Source organism: Rhinoderma darwinii, chromosome 12, assembly GCF_050947455.1.
Source record: "Rhinoderma darwinii isolate aRhiDar2 chromosome 12, aRhiDar2.hap1, whole genome shotgun sequence".
Taxonomy (NCBI): Eukaryota; Metazoa; Chordata; class Amphibia; order Anura; family Rhinodermatidae; genus Rhinoderma; species Rhinoderma darwinii.
This window is the reverse complement of record NC_134698.1, coordinates 40,116,173-40,142,260: the sequence shown is the minus strand read 5'-3', so window position 1 is coordinate 40,142,260 and position 26,088 is coordinate 40,116,173. Positions and strand designations below refer to the sequence as shown.

At 42.0% G+C, this 26,088-nt stretch overlaps 1 protein-coding gene across 12 annotated transcripts in view; it reads right to left on the bottom strand.

Annotated features, from left to right (window-relative positions):
- The window catches only part of HECTD1 (HECT domain E3 ubiquitin protein ligase 1), a 105,585-nt gene that overhangs the window by 15,497 nt on the left and 64,000 nt on the right, over positions 1-26,088 (bottom strand). For 6 of the 12 annotated variants that reach the window (XM_075843666.1, XM_075843669.1, XM_075843675.1 and 3 more), the window contains 12 exons: positions 24,144-24,467; positions 23,828-23,994; positions 22,784-22,960; positions 21,450-22,247; positions 21,003-21,221; positions 20,722-20,855; positions 20,482-20,638; positions 15,688-15,910; positions 15,246-15,300; positions 14,532-14,714; positions 13,920-14,130; positions 11,316-11,401 (listed from right to left, as the gene is read on the bottom strand). In XM_075843666.1, the coding sequence (XP_075699781.1) occupies positions 11,316-11,401; positions 13,920-14,130; positions 14,532-14,714; positions 15,246-15,300; positions 15,688-15,910; positions 20,482-20,638; positions 20,722-20,855; positions 21,003-21,221; positions 21,450-22,247; positions 22,784-22,960; positions 23,828-23,994; positions 24,144-24,467 (2,734 nt within the window). The remainder of the gene's footprint in view (positions 1-11,315; positions 11,402-13,919; positions 14,131-14,531; positions 14,715-15,245; positions 15,301-15,687; positions 15,911-20,481; positions 20,639-20,721; positions 20,856-21,002; positions 21,222-21,449; positions 22,248-22,783; positions 22,961-23,827; positions 23,995-24,143; positions 24,468-26,088) is intronic. The other 6 variants (XM_075843671.1, XM_075843673.1, XM_075843674.1 and 3 more) reach the window with 3 other exon arrangements.

The window sequence follows — 26,088 nt, the reverse complement described above, 5'->3', positions numbered from 1 at the left end:
AGCGATATGAGGGCTTATTTTTTTGCAGGGGCGTCCTGAAATTTTTATTAATACCATTTTGGGGTACATGCATCTTTTTTTTTAATCACTTTTTATTCCATTTTTTGGGGACCAAAAAACAGCAATTTTCGTGTTAAATATATTTTTTTACAGCGTTCACCAAGCGGGCTAAATAACGCTATATTATAATAGTGCAGACTTTTATGGACGCGGCGATACCAGTTAAAGAGGCTCTGTCACCAGATTTTGCAACCCCTATCTGCTATTGCATGTGATCGGCGCTGCAATGTAGATTACAGTAACGTTTTTATTTTTAAAAAATGAGCATTTTTGGCCAAGTTATGACCATTTTTGTATTTATGCAAATGAGGCTTGCAAAAGTCCAAGTGGGCGTGTTTAAAGTAAAAGTCCAAGTGGGCGTGTATTATGTGCGTACATCGGGGCGTTTTTACTACTTTTACTAACTGGGCGTTCTGACGAGAAGTATCATCCACTTCTCTTCAGAACGCCCAGCTTCTGGCAGTGCAGACACAGCCGTGTTCTCGAGAGATCACGCTGTGACGTCACTCACTTCCTGCCCCAGGTCCTGCATCGTGTCGGCCACATCGGCACCAGAGGCTACAGTTGATTCTGCAGCAGCATCAGCGTTTGCAGGTAAGTAGCTACATCGACTTACCTGCAAACGCCGATGCTGCTGCAGAATCAACTGTAGCCTCTGGTGCCGATGTGTCCTCGCTCGTCCGACACGATGCAGGACCTGTGAGTGACGACACAGCGTGATCTCTCGAGAACACGATGTGTGTCTGTGCACTGCCAGAAGCTGGGCGTTGTGAAGAGAAGTGGATGATGCCGATTCGTCAGCATCATACACTTCTATTCACAACGCCCAGCTAGTAAAACAAGTAAAAACGCCCAGATGTACATACACAATACACGCCCAGTTGTACTTTAGAAAGCCTCATTTGCATAAATATAAAAATGGTCATAACTTGGCCAAAAATGCTAGTTTTAAAAAAAACAAAACGTTACTCTTATCTACATTGCAGCGCCGATCTGCTGCAATAGGAGATAGGGGTTGCAAAATCTGGTGACAGACCCTCTTTAAGAAACTAATTAGCATAAATCTAAAATTGCTCATAACTTCCTCAAAAATGATCCGTTTTTCAAAATAAAAACCACTGCTGTTATCTACATTCCAGCGCCGATCAGACTATGTAGGAGATAGGGCACTTATAATCTGGTTACAGAGCCTCTTTAAAGCTGTTTTAAGATCCTGATCTCTAGTAATAGGGCTTCGTCAATTATTATGTCGATTTCTTTTTTTAAATAGTTTGTTGGGTCACCTTTAAATTTTTTTAAATATTCCAGTCTGATAATTGACTCAAGGTTTCGTTGCGATAAAAGTTGATGTCCATAATGATGGTTGCTCCTCCTTTGTCAGCCCTTTTTATTATGATGGAGTCGTCATCTTTTAATAGTTGCAAATTCATGTTTATTGAAGTTGGAGTGTTTCTTGTGGGAAATAGTGTCCAATTTAAATGTAGTTTCATTCGTTTCTGCTTCCAGGAAAGAAGTGAACAGATGGCTTACTATTTCATGATCGAATTGACTATTGGCCTGCAGGGAATGTGGAATTTCGTTAGTTTTAGACTTTGTTCTTGGATTTATTCATGAAGTACATACGTAAACGCATGTTGCGGCAAAAGCGGTGAAAGTCCACTATGAAATGTAATTGTCTGGTATCTTGTATCGGGACAAATCCAAGTTCGGATTCTGTCATGGCCTTAGACTAAATATTTATAGTTAGGTCGTGCCCAAACAAATGATATTTGCAAGGAGTTGACCGCTTTAAAAATGAAATTGGAATGGCAATCAGAAGAGCTTGGAACAAGCACAGGAGCTTCGGTAAGACATTCATTTTGAAGATGGTACAACGTCTCATCCAAGAGAATGTACCCTTTTGGCCATCTGGTGCAGTCAGCCTGGATGTCAGCAATGAGAGGGGGGGGGGGTTTAATTTGAAAAGGCCCTTCAAATCAACTGGGATTTTAACCTCGAAGTATTTGAGGGCCACCATGTTCCATTTAAAGCCAGATTAATGCTCTAAGGTAAGTAATAAGGGGAGAGGGAGAGAAATGTTCATGGCTTCCGATTTCGAAAAGTTAATTTTGAAATGAGAAAGTTTGGAGAACAACTGGATTCTTGCATTAGGTTCGAGAGGGATATGGACAGATAGGTCAGGAAAAATAGAAGGTAATCTGCATAGGTTGCAACTATATCTTCTTTCATGGCCTTTTTGAGGACCGTAATATCAGGGTTTGCTCGGATAAGTCAAAAAAATGGTTCTAAAGTTAAAATAAGAATTAAGGGAGATAATGGGCAGCCCTGTCTGGTCCCATTGTGAATTGTAAACTCATCTGAAATGATGCAGTTCACACAGACTTAAGAAGGGGAACAAGAATACAAGGACATTATCCAGCGCAACATGTGGGATTTGAGGCAAAGTCAAAGAAGAGTTTCTTCCATGCAAGTCCAGTTAACTCTGTCAAAAGCTTTTTCAGCGGCGGTGGACAAAAGCATGAGTGGTATATCCGTTATCTTAGCTTTGTAAATGAGATTTATTGTCTTCATAGTGATGTCGCGTGCTTCTCTGCGCGTCATAAAGCCAGCCTGGTCCGTGTAAACGACATCCCCAACAACGCTGCCAGGCGCTCAGAAAGAATCTTTGCCAAGAGCTTTAGATCTGCGTTGAGGAGGGAAATCAGTCTATAGCTTGCACATTGGGAGGGATCCTTACCAGGTTTAGCAATTACTGCTCTGAGGGAATCAGGAGGGATAGTAGAGGAGGACAATGAGTTAACGGAAGCAAGAAGGTGTTGGCTCAGTGTGTTTAAGAATTTTTTATAGTATGGAGAAGTAAAGCCTTCAGTACCGGGAGTTTTGCCCATCAGAGTGTTTAAGAGCATAAGACAATTCTTGTGCGGAGATCGGGGCTTCTAGGGCAGTTGTATTGTAATTATTTAAGTAATTATTGTAAGTAAATGTATCAATGTCAGCTGATTTGAGGGATCGAAGAGCTTGGTGTTTAATAAAAAAAAATAAAAAAAAAAAGGAGGTCGAGTCTGGAGTAAGTGTAGTGAGCCGAAGAAAAGAATGAGAAGTCTGTCTGACGGGTGCAGTAAACTCCAAGTATCCATGAAGTGGTGATCATGAAGGGCCCGTTTAATATAACGAACCTGAGAAAGCAAGAGTACAGCGGCTCTGGTCAAAACATCTAGAGCAGGTTCCAATGCTACGTTAAAGTCCCCATAGAGGACAATGGCACCCTCCCCAAACTCCTGAAGAGCCTCCAAGAAACCAATACGAGCCGTACTTTGGCCAACATTAGGTAGGCATAGCGAAGCAAATGTGTAGACTTGGGAGGCGATAGAACCCTTGAGTAAAAGCATCCGTTCACAAACCATCACTGCGAGAATCGAGGAATCCCCAGGGAAGGGATCGAGAGATGAGGGAGGATGCTTGTCCCCCTGGATTTCGGATCAGGAGTGTAACTATGTTAAGCATGCGGAAACCATAAATTAGATCATTTGAAAGGTTTCTGTTCACATAAATGGGTTTCTTTAAGAAAAGCGACATGAAGATGTCTACCTTTTAAAAGATTAAGAAGGATTGAGCGTTTTTCAGGGATATGAAGGCCCCTGAAGTTAAAGAGGCTCTTTCACCAGATTATAAATGCCCTATCTCCTACATAATCTGATCGGCGCTGTAATGTAGATAACAGCAGTTGTTTTTATTTTGAAAAACGATCATTTTTTAGCAAGTTATGAGCAATTTTAGATTTATGCTAATTACCGTACGTTTCGGACTATAAGACGCAGTTTTTAGCAAGAATAAATCTTACTAAAAAGTCAATGCGTCCTATAGTCCGCAGGCAAGGGACCCTGCATCGCCGGGCCCCCTGACCGCTTCATTACTTGACCCATTCCCGACTCATGACGTTCCCTCCACATCATGGAGCACGGGTTATGTAAGGCGCAGGCTCACGCGCCCAGCCCGCTCCATACACTGCAGGTGTCAGCAGCTGACACGCTGCTCTGAAGACCAGGAACAGAAATTTCGCTGCTCCAGGAGGTTTAAAGGGGTTGTGCCATAAAACACATGTATCCCCTATCCACAGGATAGGGGATACATGTGTGATCGCTGGGGGTCCGACCCCCAGCGATAAGGAGAACGGGGACCGAAACTCACCAAGAGCGCTACATGACAAGTTTTGGCTTCCACGTTGTTTCCGGCAGCTTCGTAGAGATGAATGGAATTATTCTGCGCATGCACGAGCGGCTATGCATTGATCTCTATGGAGCTGCAGAACAAATAAGCCAGACACAGAACCCGGAGGTCCAGGCTTTTCATGTAGCGCTTTGGGTGACTTTCGGTCCCCTGTTCTCCTCATCGCTGGGGGTCCCAGTGGTCGGACCCCCAGCGATCCCACATTTGGCTTCTATCCTGTGGATAGGGGATACATGTGTTTTATGGCAAACCCCTTTAACTAGTTAAATGCCGCGGTCAATAGCAACCACAGCATTTATAAGGGTTTTTCTATGAAGGACATTTGACATATCCACAGGATATGTCATAAATGTCAGGTAGATGCGGGTCCCACCTCTGGGACCCGCACCTATCTCTAGAACGGGGCCCCTAAACCCCATTCTAGCTTTCTGTACTCTCCCGTAGTAGTTACGGGAACAGCGTAGCTCACATGCTACGCTGCTTCCGTAACTGCCATTCACTACTATGAGGGTTAGGGAAGCAGCGTAGCTCAGCGAGTTACGCGGCCGCTGGTTCAAGTCCCCCAGGGGAACTAATAAAATGTGTAAAAAGAGAAAAAAAAAAAGAAGAATGTGGTGAAACAGAATAAATAATTTTTTAACAAATAATTTTTTTCCTATTTTTTGTTGTCTAAAACCTGGGTGCGTCTTATGGTTAGGTGCGTTTTATAGTCCGAAAAATACGTTCGTTTCTTAATAGAAAACTGGCAGTTTTTTTACTTTTTACCAAATGGGCGTTGTACAGAGGAGTGTATGACGCTGACCAATCAGTGTCATACATTTCTCATTGTTCCAGTCCAGCTTCTTTCACTGCACAATCACGCTGTGCACAATCATGCTGTGCAGTGAAAGAAGCTGGCAGTGGCGGATCCTCATATGGGCGGTTCGGGTGGCCCAAACCGCACACAAGTTTAAAGGAACAGTGTCATCACAATTTTTTTTTTAATATGTTAAAGATGTTAGTGCTTTATTAAAAACGTTTATATTTATTTGTGTGTTTGTGTTTTACTTTTTCTTATTTTTACACTTTTTCTTCCCTATGGGGGCTGCCATTTTTTGTTCCATTTCTGTATGTGTCGATTAACGACACATACAGACATGGAATACGGCAGCCACAGTACCATAGGGACTGCGAACGGGTCCCGTCCCATCCACTTCTGTGTACGCCGTCTGTGTGGGAACTGCGCATGCGCCGCTCCCACACAGTCCAATTTGAAATTGGCGCCGTCCGGCGCCATTTTCCTGTGGACCGGAAGTCGCGGCCGGACAGTAAGATTACTACTTCCGGTCGCGGCTTCCGGACTTGTGCACTTGGACCAGCGGCAGCAGACGGAGCGGACGGGCCGGAGGGAGCCGCGGCGGCAGGAGCAGGTAAGAGATTTCTATGTATGTTCGTGTTTGTGTACGTTTACTACTGTATGTAAACCTACTACACTGTGTGTTAGCTCAAAAAATGGCGACACACAGTGTAGGAGGTTAGACCGTTCAAACCCCTCGTTTATCCCGGCACTAGCCAGGATAAAGGAGGGGGGGGATGCTGAGAGCTCACTAGAGCGAGGGCTTTTTACCCAATTTTGCAATGCTGCAATTTTGGGAATAGCTCCATCTAGTGACCAGCAATGGGAAATATTATAAATTAGAATCTAATTTATACTATTTCCTGACTCGTGAAAAAAATAAAAAAAATTTGAACAATGTTTAATCACCTACACACTAAATGTTTAATTAAAAAAAAACAAAACATGTTTTTCTGGCAACACATTCCCTTTAAAAAAAACTATCCAGGGCTGCTGCCGGCCGCATTCTAGCGGTCATCGGTCCTACATGCTGATGACGAGGAGGGGGGGGGGGATGTGCAGGGGGAGCCAATTGCGGCCAGGGAACAGGGGCACAGCACATCAGCTGTGGAGAGCAGACTGTCAGGTGCTGGAGTCTACCTGACAGTCTGCTCCTCTGTGCAGCTGTACACTGTCCCTCCTGTCTAAACCTCCAGCAGCTGCCTGATAATGGCAAAACTGCAACTAGAAGGTGAAGGACCTGTGGTGACGTCACAGTCACATGATTAAGGTCCTGAAGGCAGCCAGAGCACAAGCACAGCAGAGGAAGAGGCTCTGGTGTGTGTGTGTGTGTGTGTGTGTGTATATAGAGTTTATAGTGTCTATAATGTAAGTCTATAAAGTGTGTGCGTGTAGTGTGTGTGGTTTGAATATATAGTGTGTGGTGTTAGTGTGAATTGTATATAGGGTGTTTAGTTTCACATTTTTTGTGTGTGAAATTATTTCCCACCCATAGAGCTCTCTGCAGTAAGTCGGATGCTCAGAACCCCCACCCCCCCCCCCCCTTGCAGTATAATCTCCCCCATAGAGCCCTCAGTAGTTATTATACAGCAAGGGGGTGGTCAGAGCGTCTGATTGACTGCTGAGTGTTCTATAGGGGGATAACTCCTTTCCCCCCAGAGCCATAAGTGTCAGAGGCTTAGACCCTCCCAAAGAGCACTCAGCAGTCAGTCAGATGCACTGGGAAGGGGTGTCTGACTGCTTAAAGGGTAACTAACTAAACTTTTAAAAAAAATTACATGTCATAGTGACATGTCAAATGTTCTAATCGGTGGGGGTCCGGGCACTGAGACCCCACCAATCGCTGAAACAAAGTGGCAGAAGCGCTCATGTGAGTGCTGTGCCACTTTGTTTCTGATCGGCTTTCCTCTGATAGCCGAGCAAAAGGTGTATGGGCACAATAGAAAGTCTATGAGTCCGTACACCGCGCAGAGGAAAGACAATCAGAAATTAAGTGGAACAGCGCTCACCCGAGCACTCCTGCTGCTTTGTTTTAGTGATCGGTGGTGGTCTCAATGCTGGGACCCCCATCGATCAAAACTTCTGACATATCACTCTCACTATGACACGCCAAATGTTTTTTAAAAGTTTAGTTACCCCTTGGGGACTGAATTTATTGGTTTAAGTTAATATATGGGTCTGGGGTCTTAATTTGCTTAGGGGTCTGGAGTATAAGACAATTTAGGGTGTTTCATTTCTGAATTTTTATGTTGCTATAGACGCTGAAAATGGCTACAGAATCAAGGGGAAAAGATTTCTCATCAGGAAACTCTGCAGTCATCAGGAGAAATCGCCATAACGGTCTGTGTCAGATGGAGAAGAGAACGACCCATCAGTGAAGACATCACCTGTGAGTCATTGCATTTATAGATCTGTCACCTCTCCTGACAGGTCTGTTATCGGAAATCCTTGTATTCCAAATGCGTGTTACCATTCCCATTGTCAGGAGGATGTATCCCTACACAGTGTGATACAGTCAGCGATGGTTGGAGACTGTCAGTATGTAGGGACACAGCCCTTTGACAAGGGGAATCGTAGCACTCATTTGTCAATGCTCACACAGAAAGGTGGTGTTTAATATAGACACGGCGTGGCAGGGCGGCGGTGGAGAAGGGGGCTTAAGCTTGTGAAACCGCCCAGGGCCCATGGGCTACTTAATCCGCCACTGGAAGCTGGGCTGGAACCATGAGAAATGTATGACACTGATTGGTCAGCGTCATACACGCCTCTGTACAACGCCCAGTTGGTAAAAAGTAAAAACACACACAGTTGTCTATTAAGAAACTAATTAGCATAAATCTAAAATTGCTCATAACTTGCTCAAAAATTATAGTTTTTCAAAATAAAAACCACTGCTGTTATCTATATTACAGTGCCGATCAGATTAGAGATAGGGCACTTATAATCTGGTGACAGAGCCTCTTTAAGCGACCCCACTACTAGATCTGTTTGTATGTTATGTGGCATATCTGCCTAAAAAAAAAAAATAAGATAGAGGAAAGGAGAAGAAAAAGATAGAGTAAAAAAAAAAAGGGAAGAGTAGCGTAGAAGCGCAAAGGCCGATTCCTCAGTCAGAGAAAAGTCCTGAGGAGAAAAATAACAAAATTGTGGAAATTAGGAAAATAATAGGGGCCTCACAGACCGAGAACAAAGAGATAAATATAAACTTCCGCCACTAACCCCTAAGACAGGCAGCGGGGTGGAGGTAGAAATGTTTTCAAACTATGGTGACGAAAATAGCGAGTAATAAATGCTTCTCAAGAACAGATGAGAAGAAGATGTATGTTTCCTCGTAGGGAAAAAGATTGATAGCCAACCGTAATGATAACATTAGAAAAACCTTCACTTCTTGCGTTCATTAACCATTTTAGTCAAATATAGAACCTGTTCCCCCACCCAGCTATATCCCCAAGGCTGCAGAATGGGACAGGGAGGGGAGTAAGGAAACTGAGAGAAAGAAAGGGAGAACTATGGGAAGGGGAAGGACAGGAATGAGGGAGGAGGGGCGGGCGATCAGTAAGTACATAGTCAATACTGTTCCAAGAGCGAGTATGATAGCAAAGACCATATGTGAATGTATTTATGATTCTTGACAGGACTGTGATTCTTTCATATTTGAAATCTATTGACTTTGTTGTGCGGAAGGAATAGGGAAAGGGAGGGTAAGGGGAGAGGAGGAAGAGGGAAAAGGAAGAAGGGGGAGGCGGGCAGCAAAAACATAAACATTACCAGTTGGAAAGAAAATGACCGTGTCCAGAGTGTGTCTCCAGGAGGTACCCAGGGGAGGCGCCATAAGGGGTTATGTAGGCATGACGTTAAAGTCAAAGATGGGATCCCCAGGGCCCCAATCTGAAGCACAGTCAGGCATAGGGAAGAATGCATACAGTACAAGATCTAGGAACACAGTAGAAGTAAAAGTGCATTAGGACAGATTAATAATTTTGTCTATCTAAGAAAACCCATTGGGTCAAGAACGGCAAACCAAAGTATACGTGTAGGTAAACAGGGTATCACGAGATAATATAAGGTGCAGTCCAACAGAGAGCAATATATGAACATCTGGAGAGCACATATGCTATTGACAACAAAAACTAGAAGGCTAAAGAAAACCTGACAGTGAGAGCCTGGCGAAGAACATGTAGATGTTGCACTAGTATGCTCCCAGTTGTCCATCTGGCCCAATGATAAACAATGTCAGGGTGTCAAAGGCAAGATATAGATAACGCATAAGCAAGAGAGAAGCGTTCATAGTCGGGTACAACCTGAGTGGACCGGTACTGTTTAGAGGAACCAAGTCAAGTTGTGCATGATGAGATCCATGTAAAGTAGAACAAAAGTTACGCCTCAGGAGGGATCCTCAGGGAGAGGTCCAGATGTTGATCCAACAAGGAGGACCGGTTGCTGGAGGGGTGTCTGGAGCGACGCAAACGTCTTGTGGGTCAAATCTCTCCAGTGTTAGCCAGTCAGGAACCGGGAAGGGATTAATTTGCAGGAAGTGAAACAGATCGTCGAGCTCCATGTGATGGCGTAGCAGGAAAGCGTCTGAATTGTTTTTGATGATAACATGGAACAGATGACCCTATCTATAGGTAGCCCCTATGGTTTTAATTTTCCCTAGGAGATGGTGTAGAAGGCGTCTCATATATAGCGTTCTGGAAGAGACATCAGGTTGCACTTTGACTATGCCTCCTTCAATGGATAAGCTCCTCGCACAATCACGTCTTTGTCGGTGTAATAGTGGAGACTACATAGTACATCCCTCGGATTAGAGGGGTCGATCTGGCCCGAGCGAGATACCCTGTGTACTCTATACAAAAGGAAGGTGGCATCTGGAGGTCTTTTAGTAAGAGTGTAAAAGATAACGGAAACCCTCGTAGGGAGATCATCTTGTGGGCCAAGTTCAGGGAGGCCTTTAAGGCAAACGTTATTCCAACGTCCCCTGTTTTCTTGGTCACCCATCTGGAGGGCTAGGGTTTACAAATGCGATCTGTTCATGGCGGCCTCTCTTTCAAGTCAGGCCACTCTGGCATCAACGGCGGACACATTCTGCTCTGTGATATGTGTTCTGCTATCCAGTCGTTCGACTTCGGAAGGCACGTCAGACAGGGCTTGCTGATGAGACGGCTCAATTCCAGAAACAAGCGAGTCCAGGGCCTGAATTAATTCACGCAGGAGGTGCAGATCCGAGTGGAGGCCTGATTGACCTGGCTGTTCCTCCATCATGGTAGGTAATTCCAAAATGGCAATAACAGTCTCAGCAGGAGGGGGCTGTAGAGGTTTCTTTATTTACCTCCGTAGGTGAACACCAAGTCAAGCGATAATCCGCAGTTTCTCATGGCGATGAGGACCGAGATATCCATTGGGAGCAGACGTCAGGTAGAGAAAAAGGGGAGAGCGGCGGCGCCATATCTTCCATGTTGGACGATGCCGCTGGAGCACTAGGCTGCAAGGAACCTGGAATGTGTGCGGGAAGGTGTAGACGAGGGTCCTCTACGCTTCCCGGGCGTCGCCAATAGGATTTGCACGATGTAAGATGCAGGTTTTGTACTGGTGCAGTGGAGCTCCTCCAAGATGCGTGTTCACAGCGCCATAGCTAAGCCACGCCCCAGGTGAAATATCTCTTACAGTTTCAGCAGGCATAGTACATGATCAGGAAATAAAGGGTGAAGGGGTCTGAGAGTAAAACATTTTAAACTCACCCTCCGAAGTCTTTTGGTGTACAAAGGGTCACCTCTTTAGTAACCTTTTTCTTGTAAATTCATTGGGCGACAAAGAACCATGGTGCGGTGTGTCTCCCCTCCCCCCCCCTATTATATTAATGAGAAATGTCATATTTTATTTCTACAGCAACTATGCTGACCCATGTATTTCCATGGTAACAGACAAAAATTCTGATTCTGTAGTCATATTGCCTTTCATCGATCCCCTACTTCTTGCTAACATACATTCAGTAGGTTAGCAAGAAGTAAAATACAGATTGAAAAAAATAAAAAAGTATCACTGCAAGATCAGACTACACAGACTAGAGTTTGTTTGTGGTCTGTTACCATGGGGCTACATAGGTTTGCGTAAGAGCTGTAAAAAACAAAACTATAGAAATTTCTATTAAAACCTAATGCAAAGTTGCTTCACATTACAGCTCTCCATAACATACCTCAATTTGCTGCAGGATTTTAGTTGTGATTTTTTTGCTGGTGAATTCCTCTGGAGAAACACTGAATAATAGCATTTCATCACCTTCTGAAGAGAAAAAAAAAAAAGTGTAAATTAATTGTTTTTAATACATTCATATTATCTGTTTCCCATAGCTTAACCACCTTATTGAATTACCCCTTCAGTTATAACAAACATCATAAATGCACTGGATAAACATGAAACATCTCCATATACTCCACAGAAGTAGATCCAGCAGATGACCTTTTCAGGGGAAATGTAATGCAACACCCATTCAACTGAACAGGGGGACAGTAAAATATATCGGCAGCCAAGTCCATCAGAGCAGGAGTCACCCTTTACATCAGCACTCTATTGTAATTAATATAGAAGGGATTCCCTGAGTGTAGGACCCCAGACAATCCCTTATCTGTGCTTCGATAGTTTAATACTGAGCACCAGCATTCTACTGACATTTCCTAGTGGCCATTTCCATTATAATGAAACGTATCCCTAATCAGTTTGGTTACCAATCAGGTCATTTGGAGCACTGGGAGAAATGTATTCAGATTTTTACTTTGTTTGTTCTTACCTGTAGGAAGCTGCGATAACATGATTTATGTTATTCCAGTGTTCCTCTGTGTGCAGATGACAGATAATATTGATCTGATGTCTGTGGCCATTAGCTCACTATTAACAGTGATCTGCATACAGACGATTGCTGGAAGGACACAGATCACGTCCTCCCAACATGCTTCTCTCCCCCATCAGACTGTTGGAAGCCTGTTGCAGCGGCCGGAATACAGGAATGAAGCTTCCTGCATACTGGATACATTGCAGAACACAGAGCTTATTTTGGACTTGGTGTTTTGTGTATTTTGCGACAGGGAACTGATCATTTCACTTCAGGAGGATCGGACTGACACCATGTCAGCCGGATCTCTAATGACTGAGCGCTATACAGTGCGTTTGCCATTAAACAGAGTCAGGTCAATTCACATCGCTGCAGCATTAAGTATATGCTGCAGCGTCGCAAATAGCCAGATTGACAATGTGAGAGGGTTAATAGGCCATCTGACATGGCAGATTGCTGTGCCATGCTGTTTTCGTAACTCATATTCACTTCTACGGGAGTTACGGCAGAAGTGTATCTCAAGAGAGCTAGGCTGTTTCCGTAATTCAGGTCACCTTGCCACTGATTCTCCGTCTGTTTGCAGTGATCAGCGGCCATCTCACCAGGCGGAGTAGGGGGATGCCGGTTTTCGGGATAAGTATGGGTCCCGGTGCTGGGACCCACATCTATCAAACAATTATGGCATATCCTATGGATATTAAAAAAGGCAGCCGACCAGGAAATTTGTAGCCACAAACCTCCACAAGTCCAGTGAGCCTCTCCTCAACTCACTTATTCAACCAGATAACACAAACAAAATGAGAACAATTAAAGCTTCTTTTTTCTTGTTTTTATACATGCCAAAATTTTAAAGCATACAACATTTAAATACATCAATGCATGCCTGAGGAAGAGGGCGATCACCCCCGAAAAGTCGCATCAGTGTGCACCGGCACATTATTCCCTCCAGCAGCATCTCCATATGAACGTATAAATTGAATTATTGGCTCATGTAAGCCAAAGTGATCACTGAAAATGATCTGCGATTGATGTATACAAAAGTTTCATTTGGTAATTTGGCATATATAATATCAAGACGACAAAAAAAAAAAAAAAGCTTTAATTATGCTCGTTTCATTTATGCATATGCATTAAATGTATGAGATGGGAATACCCCTTTAATGATGTGCTATTCCTAAGGTTACATTAAAGCATCACTATAGTGCTATTTTCCCGTATGATCTAACGTTGGGTGTGGAGAGATGCAAGAACTCGAAGAGTTTCGTGCACAGGGCCAATTCTAATTAATAGGAGCCTTGCATAGGACTTTTCAGACATTGTACGGTTGCCTCCAACAAGCGTGCTCTCTGTCTCTCTCCAATTCTGATATTAGATTAAGAAGGAGAATAGAATGATAACATTTTAAGGCCCCGTTCATATGTCCATGAAAATGACATGAATTTTGGTGCGGATTCAAAGTCTAAATTTGAATTAAATTTGCTAACTATGCGCCTCCATTTAACTCAATGGAAAATCTTTGACACCATTCAGACAAATGCTCGTTACTTTTTTCGTAGGTTCCACATGGAATCCATCCATTTGGATTAGCCCCATTGGACTGAGCTAATGCAAGAGGGGATATGTGGCACATTAGCTGCACATCCGCAGCAGAAATCAGAGTGCCAGGTTTTTGCCAAGTTCCCCTAGTAAATACTTGCCAGCTTTCGATTTCCACTAAATAGATGCATCAGACAAAAGTAATAAGAAAGGTGTAGGGGGGAGAACTGATTAGTAATGAGTTATTGTATAAGACCTCTCACAAAAGGCCATTTTCCATGGACACCACACCCTTTCAGAACACAGATACACAATATTAGGACTAATAATTACCAAAATGTTATAAAGACTGTTTGTCAATATAACTCCACAAGGGTGAGTAATAATAGTGATATGAACGATAATATAATGTGAAATAAATGAAGAAAAACTCACCTTCTTGTAGTGTCCTAGCAGAGTAAGGATCACTGGCGACAATATAAAGGATGCGAAGAAGCTGCAGGACGTCCTCCACACCACATGAATTCTGACCACTGCCTGCCTTAGCTTGTGGCTGCTCCCGGCCATGGCTTAAAATGTCAGAACTCTGTATCGTGCCAAGAGCAGCAGGAATCAAAGCAGACTTGCATCCATTCTCACAGAAGTCCTACAAGCAAAACACAATGATGTAGAAGAAGACAAAACAGAAAACAATGTGCCCCATTGTTTCTCTGTGGACTACCCCTATGGCCTCAATACTAAGGAAGCATATATAAATCAATTCTAGCAGAGCCTGTAAAAGTACATGAGGTTAAAGCTAAAATTAACCCAAAAAACCAGCATGAATCTGCCGAGATCTCCTCTTCATGTATCTATCACATATCAGAAGATCACATTAACTGGATTTCCTCTTCAAGTGTCCTTAAAATTGAACAAATTATATTTCCAATTTCTCTTGGATCTTAAAAGAAAAAAAAATAGGAAAAGGAAAAAAAAAAAAGAAGAGAAAAAACAAACACACAAGCCAAGCATTAACTAAGTTTACAAGCCACCCCAGCCCCGCTTTACTTTGTAAGCAGCAATAAGCTGGGAGCAGTTGCGGTTCTTTCGGATGCTCTTGTTAGTTCCAGTCAGTTTCCAGCGCCGCAAGAAGCTAGGATCTGCGTTCCTCTGCAGATAGGTGATCAGATCATTCTTTGGCAAAGCATCTGTACCCAGTGATTGCTCCACATGTTCCACGGACCAGCAGCCCTGAAGAAGGGAATGTGGTATTAAGGGATATCTCAGCTCTGAATATCACAGCTGGACAGATCTGCTCTACTACTGGAAACTGAATGGAATTTTTGTTTATTGGAGGGGGGGGGGGGGTAACTCAGTCCTAAATGCAGTGCCTCCTACCACTAAACTAATAAAAAGACTATAGTAATTAGCGCAATAGACAAAGCAGCCGTAGTGCCAGTTAGGTGGCATTACCTGGCCATGTCAAGAAACCAGTTGTTAATAGGAGTTACTGACAACAGCATCATTTTTTCGTTTAACCATCAATCCAAAAAATTCACAAGGTACTGTATGTTGTTTTGTTTTTTTAAAATATTTATGCATACATCATATATAAAATGGCAGGGTACTACCAACATGCTGACCCAACTCATTGTCAGTTGGCTGCAAACCTATACATTTGTAGTAATCTTCATTCTCAGGTTCTAAAGGAAATCATTTATTAAGGTAATTAAATAGGATTATCATATAAGCTATCTAAATTATCCATCAGGTGAAACTTACCATTCTGCTCGACTGCTTCTGTTTATCAGATTCCTTCATTTCCCTGTACATAATTCTGTATCATGAAATAAAGTAGATCATCTATAAACCGTTGCATATTTATTCACACAAACAATGAGCAATGTTTAACACTCATAATGTATTTCTTATTAGCTGTATTTACGGATATGCATGAAACATGTTCAATGTTGCCACAAACTATACAATACTATTCAAAACATAAAACCACCCACCGGCAAACTACAAAATTAAAAAATAAGCTATACTGTAATGACCAATGGAGAAGTCGATTTTTCCAAATCATTTTAGTCACTGATGAGATAAAAGAATATATTTCTAAGTTTTATACTTCAGCCCATGGTCACCAACTACCGTCAGCAGAGTATATGAGAAATAAACGGATTTATCTAGTGTCCCCTAACACGAGCAATGCCCCCCTTACGTGTATGTAGGTTCCCATATCCTTCTCAGTTTGTCCGATTTGACGGCTCCATTACACGATAGCTGCAGCAGTTTCTGCACATAGTAGAAGATGGTGGAACGGAAATTACTGAGAGGAAGCTCTACTTCACGTCCATTTCCTAGGCCTGTCACCTTCAGAGTGAGAGCTAGCCTAGGAGCTGGAGCACATTCAACTTCTTCCAGGAGTTCTAAGTGGGGCGTTCCTGCAACAAATAACCAGTTAAATCAAAGTCTGTTAAAAGCATATACTCCTAGATATAAAGGTGTAATACCACTAATGATGAGCTTTATTCCATGAGCGACATTTCGGCAGATGCAATGGCCTTTTTCAAGCAAATGTAGAGCGTAATGATCCCATATTTATACAGGCCAATCAATAAAGCCAACAAAGATACAATTATGTACAAAAATTGATTAAGGCCCCATGCACACGAACGTGCTTTTGCGGCCGCAATTCCCCCGAAAATCCAGGGAAGAATTGCGGCCCCATTCATTTCTATGGGGCCATGCACACGACCATAGTTTTTATAGTCCGAGCATGGCCCGGGAGTCCGCACCGCAGAAAGAACGGACATGTCTTATTAGGGCCGTCTTCTGCGGTCCGGGCTTATTGAAAATAATGGGCGCGGCCATGTGCATGGCCCACGATTTGCGGGCGGCTTGCGGCTGACAGTCCGCTGCCGGCCGTGCACACGGCTACGGTCGTGTGCATGAGGCCTAAACAAAAATCCACATACATCTAAAAACATATTGTGTTCACAGGTAATGTAGCTTATAGTGCAAGGAACGTGTCCAGCAACAATATATAAAATAAGTTTTATAAATATACATGAAAAACAAATATTTATAAACAATGTGATGTGCACATGTGAAATATTTTCAAACTCACCAATCGGGTCTACCTGGGTCTGATCGTTCCACATTGCAACATGAATGCGCACAGTGTAAGGAGATACCACCGGTGCCACATTAGTTAGGGGAAACCGTGTGACAGTGTTTACCACTAACCAATATGGCGCCGCTAGTATCTCCTTGCAACGCGCATTGTAATGTGGAACGATCAGACCCAGGTAGACCTGCCCAATAATTTGACATGTGCGCAGTTAGGCGTCTAGGACACCGAGTACATGCTGCTTGTTAATAAGTCTTATATGGGGACCTTTTTTTAGCGACTGATTAGTGAGTTTGAAAATATTTCACATGTCCACTTTATCACATTGTTTATAGATATGTTTGTATATCATGTAGATTCATAAAACTTTTTTAATATATTGATATCCAGGAGTGCTGCCTATTGTTTTCGTATTGTATTCAATAGGATATAGCGTTTGTCCTTAGGTGTGCAGCCACCTATGCTCTTTTTTTTGTATGGTGCTGCTACAGACTTTTTGCTAGAGAGAAATAAATAAATAAATATATATATATACACACACACACACACACACACACACACACACACACACATACATACCATACATACACACACATGTATATTTATACACTGTAACAATTAGTGCTTTCTCTACATCAGCCATGGTCACTGTGAGGGGAGGATGAAGAATGGCAAGAGTTCAAAGCTGCTTGAAAACATTGTTTAAAACCCCTTAATGACCAGCCCATTTTAGGCCCTAATGACCAAGCTATTTTATTCGTTTTTCTATAGTCGCATTCAAAGAGCTATAACTTTTTTTTTTTTCGTCTACATAGCTGTATGAGGACTTGTTTTTTGCAGGATTAGTTGTACTTTTTGATAGCACCATTTTTGGGTACATATAATTTTTATATTAACTTTTATTAACTTTTTTTGGGGGGATTAAAAAAACAAACTGAAATTCCGCCATTGTTCTATGCGTTTTTAAACTGACGCCGTTCACTATGCGACGTAAATAACATGTTACCTTTATTCTATGGGTCGGTACGATTACGGCGATACCACATATGTGGAGGTTGTTTTATGTTTTACGACTTTTGGACAATAAAAACACTTTTGAACTAAAACCATTTGTTTTTGCATCGTCGCTTTCCAAGAGCCGTAACTTTTTTATTTTTCCATCAATGTAGTGAATATTTGGGCTTGTTTTTTGCGGGACAAGACGTAGTTTTGATTGGTACTGTTTTGGGGTGCACGGGACTTATTAATTCATTTTTATTATGACTTTTTTGGGGGGCGGTGGAAAAAAATTGCAATTTTGCCATTGTTTTTTGCGGGTTTTTTTATGGTGTTCACCTTGCGGTTTAAATTACATATTAACTTTATTAATTGAGTCATTACGGTGAATTTACAGAAATGTCCTATACCTGTTACTCAAATGGCTCATTTTACACACAGATATTGTAGTTAAAATTAACAATTGTGCATAAGCATTCTCTTTTTGCTTTGAATGACAGCACTATTTGAAAAATAAAAATAGGTGGTACACAGGCTACATTTATAGGGGTGGCATACAACAGAAACAATTGAAGAAGTCACAAAACTATGGCATGAGGAATTCGGACGGCAATGGAAGATGAATATATCTAACGCCTTGGCCGCAGCCAGTTTTAGTTTTTTTCCTACACACCTTCCGGGAGCGAAATGTTTTCATCGATATAGCCGTAGGAGGTTTTTTTTTTCCAGGACGAGTTGTATTTTTTGATGTCACCATTTATGTGCCATATAATGTACTGAAGAACTTGTAAACATTTTTTTTGTGGGGTGGAATGGGAGGGAAAACGTTATGTTTAATTTTTATTGGCAATTTTTTATTTACTACCGTTAACTGCAGCATCTTAGTGGTTAAACAGCCGGGATACGAGAGATCTCCTAGCAATTTTTGTGCACGTGGTGGTTTAATAGCCTTAAAGAGGCTCTGTCACCAGATTCTCAAATCCCTATCTCCTATTGCATGTGATTGGCGCTGCAATGTAGATAACAGTAACGTTCTTTTGTTTTTGTTTTTAAAACTTTCATTTTTGGCCAAGTTATGAGCTATTTTATATATATATATATATGCAAATGAGGTTTGAAATGGACAACCGGGCGTTTTTTTTTCGTTATGTCCAACTGGGCGTGTATTGTGTTTTTAACTGGGCGTGTTTACGTGTATGACGCTGACCAATCAGTGACCAGTCAGCGTCATACACTCATCTACATTGATTTACACAGCAGCGATGTGCAGCCACATAAACAGAGATTAACGTTAATCAAGTGTCCTGATAATGAATACACATGATCATCCAGCCTGGACGTCATGTGTATTCATAATCCTGACACTTCTGAATCTTTTCTTTGAGATTTCTAGCAAGGGAAACGAAATCTCGCGAGATTACGGAGGTAAACGAGATTTCCCCCACACTTTTTTAGGCTCATATATTATCGATTTGGGTGGTGTGTGCTCTGCCATTCAGGGGGGTACACCAGGCAAATCCAATAGAGGAGCTCTGTACCTTGAGAGACAGAAGCCAAGCACCTGACCTACTCCTTAAAAACAGGTTTAAAGGACTTATCCAGGTTATTAAAATTGATGGCCTATCCTTAAAGTGTACCTGTAAAAAGTTTTTAAACTTCTCATTGCGCTTTTCTAATTGAAAATATAAGCATATTCATACTGTAAAGTTATATCTGATATACTATGGTTTTCATCCTGTTGTCCCATCTTTATTCCTATCTCCTTCTGGTTTGCCTGCCTTTACTTGAGTGATGAATGCTCGTTGTCAATGGGAATCCGTATCCAGCTCTTAACAGAAGCCGGATACGGATTCCAGGGAGAACAGATGCATCTTGGGAGCCACAAAGGAAGCATGTGTGCTCCCGATGCAGGCTTCTGTTAGTATAGAATAGTGTCCGTTACTGGCCACCGAGAGACAGATACAGAAGCAGGAGCTCCTGAACTCTGATTGGATGCCCTGCTGAGTGCGTTCATGAGTAGACGCGCTCAGCTGCACGGGAACTACGCTGGGCACAGTTCCCTTAGTTCATGTCAGGACACGGACGGAATTGACCGCCAATTTACACAGCCAGCCATAGCTAAATGAACATCTATAGCTGGAAAAGGACCATGGGGGATAACTACGGACAAGGTAGAAACACTATTTTTAGCGTTTTAATAATATTTTCAAGTAGGATTAAGCTATGAATTTTATTATTTTTGGGTACACCTTAAGATAGGCCATCAATATTAGATCGGTGAGGGTTCGACAATCGGCACACCCGGCAGTCAGTTGTTTGAAGGGACCGCGGCGCTCGCCCTCTTTATTGTTTACATGGTTCTTCTTTCTGTTCGTACCTGCGCGCACCGTTACAGTTCTATCAGACGTGCAAGGTATTGCACCACTATCCCATTTTACTGAATGGCATGAGATTGTATAGAATCTGTATCATAACAAATTGTTTAACGCTACTTTCACATCTGCGCCATAGGAGCAGAAAAATGGAAAACCGGTCCACTACAACTGCCACATAACGGAAAACAATGGCGACTAAATATACTGACTTTAATGGGTTCTGTAGGGGTGTCAGTCGTTTAGCAGGACAAAATAGCGCAGCATGCTGCACTATTTTGTCCGGCAAAAACGACGAAATCTGCGACGGGTGTCCCTAACCTCCGATGAAGATGGAAGCAGATCTTTACTTAACACAATTCAGGAAAAGCTACGGGTGGATGCATCGGTGTGTAAAGTTGTAAATCCCATTATAGTTATATTATACTTTCGGAACTATACCAATTTTAAGTCCACATCTATACCACAGCATCATACAAGTAATCGTAAAAGCTTAATCCCACTTGTGACATACCTGGAGCTGGTATTTCCAAGTCTGTGGTCTGCTGAACATTTGTTCTCCCAGGACGAGGATCAAAAGCTGGTACCAGAGCGGAGAACTGTCTTTTTAGCACATAATCATCATCCCATGTTCTGCGGCGGCCACCTTTAGTCTCATATTCTTCCTCCTCCTAACCACAAGTAAGGATGTTAGAATAAATACAGAATAAACAATACCCCAACTAAGCCAGTTTAGCTTCCAATGATAACTCACCATTACTTCTTCATACTCCTGTTCTTCCTGGTTGTCATCTTCATTTTCATCATCCTCTTCATCTGGCTCTGGAAGGTCCTCATCATCATCCAATTCAGCCAGAAGAGTGCTTGCCCGACAACTGTCCAGGAAATCTGTAGTAACACAAGATACAGAAGAAATTACTTGATGTTAAAAAGTTGGGAAAATAGTCAAACCACTTATAAGACAGACCATAAAACATAGTTAACCCTTCATTAAAATGAATTTTAAAACACTTTTCATTATAATCTCAAATTTACCATAAAGGGAATATTCAGCCTCCTGGCCAGTGTCACTTTCACTGGATGTGGACGTTAGGCTGGTTGTTAGAGTATTGCTGAGGGACTGACCAACAGAAAGGCCTGTGGTGGCGGTTGCCACATTGCTGCTAGTAACACTGGAAGTAGACATTGTAACAGTAGACGTGGTTCCCGTTGTAGTCAAATTAGGGAAACTCTGTGCACCCATAAGTGGAGAAGCTGGGGAAATAAACAGAATGCAACAATGTTTAACAGATCAAAAATAGAAATTAAACCCCATCTACATTTCCCAACATATCCATAGGACACAAAACCAGATCTTACTATGTATTCAGTTGTCAACGTCCATAAATGATTGACGTAGCACAGGTGTCACATCACTATAAATATTTCAAAGAAAATCTGTAATATAGCTATTCCCCAAACCAGCTCCCCATTAATACTCACTGGCAGAGCTCACTGCATTTCTTCCCAGAGTGTTGGTGTTGTTATCGCTGCTGCTTCGACTAAGGTTCATGTTATTGGTAGCATTCGTCCTTGCAATGTTTGCAACTCTCCTTACAAAGGATTCTAGGCTTGACGTCTCACGTGACGATAGGTTGGGAACACTGGCGCTGGAACTCATTGGAGCTCCAGCAGCAAGCAGGGAACTGACAGAAAGCCTGTTGCTAGCAGAGGACCCCAGTGGTCTAGGGACAGCAGCCTCCTTGTTGCTTAGCTCGGACACAGAACTGACATCAGGTGAGCTAATGCTGACCATGCCCAGTGATATAGCAGGTGCTTCACCGGCCTTTCGCTCTCCTTCTCCCACTTGCTCTCCTCCTGGTGGGCAAGTTGAAGAGCCAGCGGCTGCTGGGTTAGAAGACAGTACAAGGATTGGATCAAGGTGTAGGTCAGAGCCTGGTTCCTCTGTCCTCCTCTCTGTCTTGGCACAGGTCACACTGGCATCACTGCTGCTTGCCACACTGCAGACAGAGCTGCTGCTCCCTTTGCGACTGCAGGAACCAGTCACACCTCCAGCAACTGTGTAAGTTGAAGAGGAATGGGGAGGTGCTTTGTCAGGACAGTTGTTTTTCACCAAGCTGCTCCAGGAAGGTGGTGTGCCTGCAACAGTGGATGAAACAGGTTTGCATGACGCCGCAGATTCTGGGTCATAACCTGGGGCCAGCTTCAGGTCAAATTTTCCTTCCGCGCCCATGCGGTAAGAATTAGAGCCACCGGCATCCCATATGACATCAATCCAGCCTGGAAAGGGATAGTAGCGTGTAAGACGGAAGAGCAGACAGCAAAAAAGATTTGATTGGAATCAGGCAGAAAAAAGCCAAAGCAAGCCCTGAACCTCTCAAAAACAAGCCCAAGTTCAGCATTCAAAAGGGATCAACACACAACTGCTAGACAACACATGCACAGAAGCAGAATATTCATTTTAACATGAAACAATGGAAATTATTGGATTTTGAAACTGGTGCAACATTGCAGATCAAACAGGCTCTAAGTTCATGTAAGAATCAAAATTGTATTATAGATGAAGAATTTGTTCCAAAAATGAAGCATAAATCTTAATTTCATTATAAATGAAGCAGCAAAAGTATCAAGAAACTGAAGCATGAGAAGGAAAGATGGCATATATAGAGATGTTAGGCCAATCCATACCAGAAAAATAAGTAGCACTCTAAGTCCTAAGAGCCAACAGTGCATCACTTTTGTTTAAAAACAACAGAAACACTAAAGCACTTGGTTGCGTGCCGAGACTAAATAAGCAGTAACAAAAGTATACATACCATTGTGCAAATCTCCTGTTACCGTGCCTTCTCCCTGAGCACTGCCATCCTGGTCTCTCCATTTCCAATCAATGCCGCGAATTACTCTTGCTCCAGGCACCATATATTTCAGAACTTGGGAGCGCACCAGACGTCGCTGGCGTCTCAAGTTGGCTTCCGCTTCCTTAGCTGCTTTACCTAGGCAGGGTGGTAAAAAGGTGGTAAAAAAAAATAAAAAAATAAAAATAAAAATATATATATATATATATTCTAATAATTTGTGGGAGCACAAATATAATATCATACAAAACAGTGAATACCACAAGCGGTTACTAACAAATCATCGACACTTTTGTTGACGCTTAAAATGAGTTGTTTCAAGAAGATAACCCCCTATCCATATGCCATATTAGGGCCCATGAACATCATGGAGAGAAATCCCCCACTCAGGACTCCTGAGACAGAACAGGGGGCTGCTCTGCAAGAACAGCTCCCGCTCTACATTGAGAGTCCCAGCGATAACAGCTGAATGCCGCCCTAGCTTCCATTAAAAAAAACAAGTGAATATTCATATTATCAGCCTAATCTCATGTTTTACTGATAATATTGTCCATACGTCTACAAGTGGACAGTCTGTAAAAAAAGTAGATGTCCATTTACAATTCACACTAAAATGTGGATCTATGTAAATAGCTGTTTATGGCAGCCTGAGTACTACCTATGGAGCAGCAGGCACAGACTTTGTAAAATCTAAGTCTTCTTACTGGCTTACGGAGAAGTTATTAAGAAGGGAGAATATGAATGCCATCTAGCTTCCCAGTTCTATCATCAGATTTCAATTTAGATAATAGGTATATAATAGAGGGAATCGTTATTCATGCCATTTTCTAACCTATTGTAGGTTAAGAAACAATCTATACCAGACCGCAATTTAAATTGCATAACTAAACAAAACTAGTAAAGGCCGATACAGCTCGCTAAATCATGGAACACCTAAAGTGTGGTGTCAACTATATAAAAGCATTGCAGTTAATTCTCATTACCCATAATCACTTGCGAACATACCTAACTGGTCTTCGCATACTCCAGTAACAGTGCCATACAATTCAAACCCAGAGAGGGATAAGTAATGGGTCTGCCCACTTGCATTCTTCCCAGTCTGCTTAATTCTAATATGCCGCCAACCCTGCTTCTCCTCCCTTGGTGGGTCCAATGGCCATGTGGCAGTAGAACTTAAAGAAAGAAAACAACACAAATGTTCATTTACACATAACATATTAACAGATGCTAATAATAATTTCACTACAATAAATCACAAGTATGAGCTCCTAATAAACCTGTTAGTTATAAAAATCTATATTAATATTAAAATGTAAAGTACCCTGGTTCATTTAGGCTGCAGTCATCTACATGGGTGTATAAAGTTGTCCAGTTCTGGCCATCCTTAGATACTTGGAATACCCAGTTCCGAAGTGCAGATCGGCCATACCCACGGGCATGACGCAGAGTGTAGGCAGATGGTACAATCCACAAGCCAAGATCAATGGCAAACCATGCGCTCTTGTCATCATTGGTATGGCAGTTTAGGGCAGAACTATCACGACTTAAGATGTCTTCAAGTCGTCCGTATGGCAGGTTGCGGCCTTCAGATGATGTTACTACCACCAAGCCATATGCAGCTGGATTCACCCATTCATATGCGGTTCTGAAATAGTACCAAACATAGCAAACAGTCAAACAAAATCAGTCCGCATTAACCCCTTAAGGACTTCGCCTGTTTTGGCCTTGAGGACCAGCCCCATTTTTTCAAATCTGATGTGTCACTTTATGTGGTAATAACTTTGGAATGCTTTTACCTATCCAAGCAATTCAGAGATTGTTTTCTCGTGACGTATCGTACTTTATGTTTGTGCAAAATTTTGGTCGATAAATTCAGTATTTATTAGTGGATAAATACAATTATTTGGAGAAAATTCATTTGTAATACATTTTTTTCTTTAACACTGAAAGTTTTACCAAAGAAACGCAACTCAATACTTATTGTCCAGATTCTGCAGTTTTTAGAAATATCCCACATATGGCTCTAGTGTGCTGACACGCTGCTCTAACGGCCAGGAACAGTGATCGCGCTGCTCCTGGACGTTTACCTAGTTAAATACCGCGGTCAATAGCGACCGTGGCATTTATAGTGGTTTTCCCATAAAGGACATTTATGACATATCCACAGTATATGTCATAAATGTCAGATAGATGCGGGTCCCACCTCTGGGACCCGCACCTATCCCTAGACCGGCGCTCCTAAACCCCGTTCTATCTTACCCGGCTCTGCTGTCTTCCGGTCACTTCCTGGTTACATGGTCGAGTTATGTAAACAGTGTAACTCGCTGGGCTACGCAGTTTCTGTAACTCCCATAGAACTGAATAGTAGTTATGGAAACAGCGTAGCATGCTACACTGCTTCTGTAACTGCCATTCACTACTATGGGAGTTACGGAAACAGCGTAGCTCAGCGAGTTACACCGTTTCCGTAACTCATCCATGTATTACAGTGTATTGTACAAGCGATCTAATGATCGCTGGTTCAAGTCCCCTAGGTGAACTAATAAAATGTGTAAAAAATAAATAAAAAAGTTAGATACATTTTCAGGAGTGTAAAAAAATGTAAAAGTTAAAAAAAAAAAAAAAAAAAAAAAAAAACTTTTTCCATTTTTCCCCAAGCACAATGTAAAAATAAAAAAAATTATAAAAACATTGGTATCGCTGCGTCCGTAAAAGTCCAAAACTACCGTATTACAATATAGCATTATTTGACTCACACAGTGAACGGTGTAAAAAAAAACAACATTTAAAACCCCAGAATCGTTGTCTTTTGGTTACCATAGAGCTAAAAAGAATGAAATAAAAAGTGATAAAAAAAATCGTATGTACCAAATAAAAACTACAGCTCGTCCCGCAAAAAATAAGCCCTCACACCGCTCAAACGATGGAAAAATATAAGTTGTGGCTCTCAGAATGTGGTGAAACCAAACAAATAATTTTTTTTAACCAATAGGTTTTTTCTTTTTTAAAGAAGTAAAATCTAAAAAATGTTCCTATTTTCTGTTGTCTAAAATCTGGGTGCGTCTTATAGTCGGGTGCGTCTTATAGTCTAAAAAATACGGTACATTTAGACAAATTTTCACTACAGGTACAGATATAGCTCACAGTAGATAAAGATTAATTAATATATAAAAAGACTATAAAGAATACGAATGAACACTATACTTAACAGCACAAGAACTACAAAAGTGCAGCTTATAAAAACATAAATGTGTATTTTTACCCTA